Source organism: Anser anser, assembly GCF_964211835.1.
Source record: "Anser anser genome assembly, chromosome: 10".
In the NCBI taxonomy this organism is placed as follows: domain Eukaryota; kingdom Metazoa; phylum Chordata; class Aves; order Anseriformes; family Anatidae; genus Anser; species Anser anser.
In genome coordinates this window covers 956,413-964,211 of record NC_139730.1, presented here as the reverse complement: position 1 = coordinate 964,211, position 7,799 = coordinate 956,413, and the positions used below count along the sequence as shown (strand labels likewise).

Genomic DNA, 7,799 nt, shown 5'->3' with positions numbered 1-7,799 from the left:
AGTGGCCAGATTCTGTTTCCCTTTGGCAAAACCACCATGAGTGCGGTAGCACAGCAGTCACTGGGTGAGCGCATTGCCTTGCTGGAAGTTGCCCAGAGCCATTCAAGAGCAATTGGTTTTTAAATGGCAGGATGCTTTCAAAATTGACCTCGTTCTCCTCTGTTGCTTACAGAGGACACAAAATGCCTGATTTTGATGAGTCAGACATGAAAATAATGGCACATCGAGTGCGCTGCACATTATGTGTGCAGACCCAAACTGTCAAACACAGTTTGACACATCCGGCAGACCCAAACTGTTAAACACTCTGACCTGGGGTTCATCCTATATAAAATACATTTTGTCATGTCTCATAGCTAAATTACGCTTACAAATGCAGACTTCTGAGCATGAACTGCTCCATTTAAAAAATGTCAGAGAGCTCCCCATAGCCAAACCTGGAACACCCTATCCTCATAAACGCATTAGACTTCACCCACAAGTAATCTTTCCAAATGTACGTATCAGAGACTAAACACTCAGTTTGGCTATTTTTTTAAACATTTTAGCCTTCCGGCTTAAATAGGTAGAGCTAGGTAGTGAGATCCTGACATGCAGAGAGAACAAGCAGGGAAAACGATACAAATAATATGCTCAATTAGTAACAGTCATGTATTTCATGAGGAAGGGACTATAATTTCCTGCAGTCTTCATGCCCTGATAAGGAGTTACTTAAATAGAAAAAAGAAAAAGATGTAAAAAGGGAAAGCCCCTGACCTTATACTGTAGGTATAGGTACTGGGGAAAATGGCAGCCCAAATAAAGCATCAAAGAGGTGCCTTTTTCGTTGACATTTGTGCAGATCCGCAGTGAGATGGAAGAGAGGAGGCAGACTCATGGAGGACCCAAACCCACACACTTGCCAGGTAGGAAGAGATGGTTTTGAGCAAATAAATCTGCGGATCTTCCCCTGAGACCCAGCGCTCGCCACAGAGCGCATTTTATCGCTTTGCGCCGTGCCCTTATTAAGTAAAGCGCACGCAGCAGGCGGAGGCGGCTGCGGTCTGCCCTCAGCTTGTGCTACCCCGGCGTCTGATGAGCCTCGAGGCTCTGCGCGTTCCTTGCAGCCGGGGGCTGCCAGGGCTCCCCGGGCCGGGCGCAGGGCGGCTCCGTGGCGCTTCCCAGCCGGGCCCCCGGCCCCGCGGGCTCCCCGCCGCCCCCCTTCCGCGGCGGCACCGGGGCCCCTCGTGCCAGGCACCGGCAGGCTCCCGGCGGTCAGAGCGGGCTGCGGAGGGCCCCCGGCTGCGGCGGGCGCCCCCCGCCAGGCCCCTCTCGGCCGGGCCGCCCCGCACGCAGCGGCCGCCGGGGGGCAGCCCCGGGCCGTGGCGGCCGCCGGGGGGGCAGCGGCGGGGCCGGGACAGCGGCGGGGCGGCCCCGCGGGCCGGGACGCGATCGCTGCCCGGCCCTGCCCGGCCCGGCCCGGCCCGGGGCTGCCCCCGCTTCGGCTCCGAGCTCCGCCCGCCGCGGCCCCGCCGCCGGGCGCCGAGCCGCCGGTGCCGCCGCCCGCACCCATGCCGGGCCCCGGGGGGCTCCTGCTGCTCGCCGCCGCGCTGGCCGCGGGCACCCGGCCGAGAGGCAGCGCCCGGCAGCCAGGTCGGGGTGCGGGGATGTGCAGGGGGTGTGCTGGGGGTGTGCATGGGATGTGCATGGGGACGTGCATGGGGTGTGCTGGGGATGTGCATGGGGACGTGCATGGGGATGTGCTGGGGGTGTGCTGGGGACGTGCATGGGGACCTGCTGGGGGTGTGCTGGGGATGCCCGGGGGTGCGGAGCCGCTCGGGGGCTGCGCGGAGGGAGCCGCGGCTGGTCCCGTGCTGCCGGTGCGGGTCCCGCCGGTCCCGGGCTGCCCCCGGACCCTCCCCGGGCTCCCCCGGGGTCCCCGGCCCCGGAGCGCCGCGGCAGGCAGCGGTGGGGGCACTGGGACGGCCCGGCCCCGGGGAGGTGTTCTGCCACCAGGGATCTGCTGCAGGGTCTCCAAGGCTCTGTTTCAAAAGTGGGATCTTTTTCTTTTTCTTTTTCTTTTTCTTTTTCTTTTTCTTTTTTTTTCTTTTTCCTTTTCCTTTTCCTTTTCCTTTTCCTTTTCCTTTTCCTTTTCCTTTTCCTTTTCCTTTTCCTTTTCCTTTTCCTTTTCCTTTTCCTTTTCCTTTTCCTTTTCCTTTTCCTTTTTCTTTTCCTTTTCTTTTTCCTTTTCCTTTTCCTTTTCTTTTTCTTTTTCCTTTTTCTTTCTCTTTTTCCTTTTCCTTTTCCTTTTCTTTTTCCTTTTCTTTTTCTTTTTCTTTCTTTTCCTTTTCCTTTTTCTTTTTCTTTCTTTTTTCTTTTCTTTTTCTTTATTTCCTTCTCTCTCTCTCTCTTTTTTTTTTTTTTTTCCCTGTAGTAGTTAAACAGCAGGACTGTGTGCACTGAAGCCAGGACTGGCCCCAGCTGTGCTGTCGTGGTCTCTGGTCAGAGCAGAGCCCTGCAGCTGCATGCCCCCCTGCCTTACAGACCCCCAGCCCTCCCTGCCCAAACCCCACAGCCGTGGTGTTCCTGCCTTCCTCCCTGCTCCCTGCCCTGCCTTCCTCCCTGCTCCCACACCTGCCCCAGCACACGGATACCCCTCTGTTAGTCGGGGTCCAGTCTTGCTGGGAACCAACCCTGCAACTAACACCACAAAAAACAGGATTCGTTTCTGGTAGGACCAGCTGCGAGCAGCAGTCAGTGGGAAGAGGTGGAGATGCATTGCCGGAGGGCAGAGAATAGAGTGAATGTGCGGACAGTGCTCTTAGCTTCCAGGCACTGGGAACTGGCAGCAGCAGCGGACACAGCTTACAGATCCAACAGATATTCGGGTGCCTGACCCCACTGAGCTGCCTTGGGAGTTAAGCATCCAGCTCAGGGGGTAGGAGGAAAGATGATTAACCCTAAAGCTAACCACAAAAACCCTTTCTTTGCAGACCCTGCTCTGTGGTCACCAAGCAGCGACATCGTTCACCCGATCAAGGTTGACGAGAGTGGGTCCTTCCTGTCCTACGATTTGTCCCACCGAGTACTCCACAGAAGGTCTCTTTCCTCCAAGAGCAAGTTTCTCACCTTCTATGAAATGCATTACAAGGGACAACCCCTGAAATTCAACCTGAGCCTCAACAACAATCTCCTCGCGCCCGGGTTCGTCAGTGAGAGACGGTACGGGGGAATCGCCGACGCCAAGATCCAGTCTCACACTTACAACTCCTGCCACATGATTGGGGAGGTTCAGAGCCGGACCCTGAAGGGAGGCCTGGCCGCGCTCAGCACGTGTGATGGCCTGGTAAGTACTGAGGTTCCTCACCCACAAGGAAACAGCAAAAGCTGTGTGAAATCCTTTTTTTTCTTTTGAAAGTAATGGCAAAAGTCCTCCTGAGAGCAGCAGAGTCAAGATCTCGTTGTGTAGGTCTGATGCTGCTGTGGATGAGCTGCCTGTAAATTTCCCATGGATTCCAGCGGTTTGGGAACTCTTGGGACTGTGTTTACTTGTGTTTGTGTCCAAATTCCCAAAGACAGCGATTCTCATATCGCATCTGTCTTCCAGTATATGTAGGATTACGACAAACACATTGGAAACGAGGTTGTTCAAAGCCTGGAGCCTGGTTGTTCTCAGCAGGATAGTGCGGTTCGTGTGTAGTGAAACTTCTTTACGTTCAGCGGATGTCGGCAGTCCTATTCAATTGTCAATACTTTCAAAGGCAGTTGTGGCATGTTAAGAGGGGAAATTTTGCTGAAAGCCACTGTCACTAATAGGAGGTGGCGTGGAGGCGCTCAGCAAGGCACATTCACGTCGTGTCTGCAGCAGCTTGCACCTGGCTGGCACAGGTATCGGGTCCCCACGGGGTTTAAAATCTCGCAGAGATTTGCAGAAGCGTTGGTGCCAGTGGAGCAGCTGTGGGAGGAAAGGTCAGTGTGTGCGGTGGTCCAGAAGCGTTGGCTCTGGTAGGATGGCATAGCAAGGCCCTGCAACATGCTGGGCGCATCCTGCAAGGCGTCGAGGTTGTTCTTTTCCCACCAAATTTAACAGCGTCGGAGTGATCAGCACCCCGAACTTCACAGCTCCCTGAGCCGTTAGGTCTGGTTGTTCCCTCCGCACTCTCACCCTCAGTTTGGCAGCTGGGCTTCTGCCAACGAGGGCGTGGGGTCCGGAGGAAGCCTGCCAAAGGGAGGGAGCGGAGCTCAAGAAGGGGCAAGCAGCTCAGCCCGGATCTGGGAAGAACAGTCTGAGCTCTGTGGCTGTCTTCGCCTTGACTTCCTCCGCAACTTTGGGCAGTTCTGCCTGAGAAGCTGGGCCTGGAGCGACTCCCGTCTTCAGGGGGACAAATGCTGCAGGGAACAGCCAGGCCTTTCATTCTGATACAAAATGGACTCATGCGTCTGGGAGGAACCCACGACCTTTCAATTCATTTTCTGTGAATGTTTGGATGAGAGAAGTCCTGGCGGCTGTAATGTGCACAGGAATAGATGTCGTAAAGCTCCCTGGAGCATGTTTGCATGTACAGTACATACGTGTGCTCCTAACGTACGATGGCTCTGGAAACATTTGGCTTTTTGTCAGACAGACGCCAAACCTCGGAAAACCACGCTAACAATATGCTGTGTGTCTCACAGAATTATTTAGCAATGTAAAGCGTGGCCCTGAGCTTCTGCTTCGTTCCCGCGAGTTACCGACATGCCGCTTGCATCGTGCTGGGTGTTCCGGGCTGTAAACAAGGGGCACGCTGCTGCTGCGGGGAGGCGCAGTGCCGTGGGCTGCAGAAGCGTCCTGCCTTGGCCCCCGGTGGGGATGCGTGGTATTTCAAGCCATTTTCGGACCCAAAGTATTTCTTGCTTTACTGGAAGCGCTCTGCAGCTCTTAGCCGTGGAGCCCAGGTGGGCTGTCCCAGAATTCCTGTCCGTGGCAGCCTCAGGTGTTGAAATAAATCGCGTTAGCGCCTCGAAAGGCCAAGTTCCTCCCCTACCACCGCTGGTGCAGCAGCTGGTCCAGCATTTGTTACGTGCGTAGCACAGGGTAACCGTACCTTCTTTAACACCCGTCCCCACCTTTGAGGTCTGTTTCTCTGAAAGGCTTCACCTTTCTGGGAACGCTGCTTCCAGACTTTAAACTCCTCCTGTCAAGGATTCCAAAATACAATGTAGCGCTGAGCTGGGTTCTGCTCCCTCATGCCCGGCTTTGCCAGAGCATTTTCATCTTCTCCCGGGCTGTCTGCTGCTCTCGTTACAGCCTGTCGTGAGCGAGCAGGAGGCAGCGGTGTCAGCGCCGTGTGCTCCGAAGGACCGTGACAAACGAGGTGCAGTAAGGTTAACCGGCATGTTTTACACAGAGCAAACCAGACGTTCCCCTGGGCAGCAACCCGCTGAGTGCTTCTGCAGAGCCCCCCCGGGGCAAAGCGCAGCCCTTGCAGGGCATCCCCGGCAGGTTTACACGGGGCTGCTCCGGCTGCACACCCCTGCCCAGGATCTCCTGGTGTCTGGGTGTGAAGCCGCCCATTCAGAGAGCGTCTCCTGCAGCAAAGGCAAGTGCTTGCAGACAAGTTTGTTCTGGAGAAGCAGTTCGGGGCTCTGGGGTCCCGGGTGAGTCCGTAACAGCATATTTCAGTTGGACCCAGGTCAGGGAACTGTAATTAACCAAAGAAAGTTTTAGGGTGTCGCTTCCTGCTGTAGGAGAGATCCCAGTGACACATCCTTTCCTTATTGCATGGGGATGCGAGGCTCCTTGTCCTGAGACTGACTTTCCATGACTTGAGTTCCTGCTATGATCAAGAGCTCCTGCGGGTTCCTCCTCCTCTTCCCCAGAGGTTTGCTGGTGCTTGTCCGCAGGAAGTCTGCAACCTGAGGGTTCAGTTTACAGCGACGGGGCTTAGTGCAAAATGCCAGAAGCAACTGACTTCATCTCCCGAGGATTTCGTTATGAAAACATCTCCGCTGGTGCAACAGTTGCTCAAAACACTGGTGCTGCACTGTCCTCAAAGCCGCGCTTCGGGATGTGCCCCTGGGCCTCGCAAAGCTTGTCCAGGAAGGTCAGGGAGAGGTGGTGTGAGCATGGAGGAGGAAGCCCAGCATACACACATTCCTGGTGTGCTCTGCTTCTGGTTCTCTGGCGAAGGCATTCCTCTGCCTCAGCAGCCCTGCAGTCCCCGAACTCCTCAGCGCAGCCACCCATTCAGCTCGCCACCCCCTGCACTTTGTGGCTGGGCTCTCTTTAGCTTTCTGTTTCCTTAATGATCAGTCCCCGCTTGCTTGTTCTCCTTTGGGATTTTAGAGCTCACGGTATCCATAGAAGTCTCTTCAGAGGAGACCTGTTTCTTCCCGGAATGTTTTGCAAACCCAGGTTCTTTGGTGTGAGTCTGTGCTCGATGCAGGTGGCTTCACGGTGACGTCTCCTTCTCTCCCCGCTAGAAAGGCGTGTTTCGGCTCATGAACGAGGACTATTTCATCGAACCAGTGGCCGCCAGCTTTCCCGAGGACAGAGTGGCGCAGCCCCACAGGATATACAAACGCCACGCTCCTGAGCGCCGGGGAGAGCAAGGCGAGAGGCAGCCAGCGGCGTGGGCAGCCTGCGGCGTGCAAGGTATTGTCTCCTTTCTCTTGCCTCTCCCCATGGGCCAGTGGCAGCCGGGTCCTGGGGTTCACGATTTGAGTTCTGCAGTTTGAAGCGCACGGCGACAAGATAAAGGAAGCAGTGCCGACCCCATGTCCCCTAAGGTGCCTCAGCAGACGTGCTTATCTTAAAACCCAGCGTTAAGCTCCTGTGATAAGCTCCCGGTAGCCAGCTTTTACCCGTAAAGGACGCTGATCTGGCCGGGAAGGAAACCCTTCTGTGTCTCAGAGCACTGAGGGGATGGGCCCTGGGTTTTGCGGTGGTTTCTGTGGGCGGGGGGCAGCATGGGGCCGCTCGGTAGGTGTCTGTCCGAGCAGGGGGCTCCTCACTGCAGGACGGCCAAGTTTCCAAAAGCGTAGGCACACAGCAATTTCCAGGAGTGTTTTTATTGTGGGAAGGCTGACCGCCGCTTCAAAACGCGAGTCAGGACAATTTTCTTGCTTAGCAGCAGGCAGAGGTTTTGTGGCATTCATGACTGGAGCCCACAGGTCACAGGAATTATTGCAGGGTTTTTTTCTCCTGCCAGTTTTCCTGTATTTGCTTATGTTTCTCACATACATGACTCCAGTGCATGCTGGACCTCAGGCCTCTCGCTCTCATCTTTTTCTTCCGGCCCTGCTGCAGGCGTCCTGTGATGTGGAGACAGTGTTTGTTTTCGTTCACATGCAAGCATCAGGTTTTGACCTTTCAGAGTCAAACTTGGCTCCCATGAGCTGGTCTCCAGAATTCCCATGTAGTCCAGCGATCCAGGTTGTCTCCTTGATCCTTCTGCCCTGTAGTGTTACAGCGATGCAGATTAAACTCGTGTCCGTAGCACCTTGCTTGCAGTAGTGTCTAGGAACTAACTTGATTTCGGCGCCGGCAGCTCCTCCTCCTGCTTTTTGGTGGGGTAGAAAACCAACGTTTTTTCCTCTGCGGGCCACCCGCTCCCACCGGACGTTTGTGCGGGCCGCCTGCGGGGCTGGCCCCCACTAAACGACTGTCCTGGGAAAGGCCGGTGGTGGCAGCTCAGGTGGGCAGTGCTGGCACCTGAGAGCAGGTCCGGGAGGGGCTGCAGCCTGTGCTTCTGGCAGGGCTTTGACTTCTGCTGGAGCAGAGCTCAGAGGCTCCATGGCACAAGCCCAGGAGTGCAGGCTGGGGCTCTGGGGCTGGGAGG

The 7,799-nt window shown here is 55.8% G+C and overlaps 1 protein-coding gene across 1 annotated transcript in view; it reads left to right on the top strand.

The window, feature by feature from the left end:
- The first annotated feature begins 1,473 nt into the window (after window positions 1–1,473).
- ADAMTS7 (ADAM metallopeptidase with thrombospondin type 1 motif 7) overlaps window positions 1,474–7,799 on the top strand; it is a 49,675-nt gene continuing 43,349 nt past the window's right edge. Inside the window, exons 1-3 of the mRNA XM_083850330.1 lie at window positions 1,474–1,632; window positions 2,973–3,325; window positions 6,442–6,613. Coding sequence (XP_083706456.1) covers window positions 1,551–1,632; window positions 2,973–3,325; window positions 6,442–6,613 — 607 coding nt within the window. The 5' untranslated portion in view covers window positions 1,474–1,550. The remainder of the gene's footprint in view (window positions 1,633–2,972; window positions 3,326–6,441; window positions 6,614–7,799) is intronic.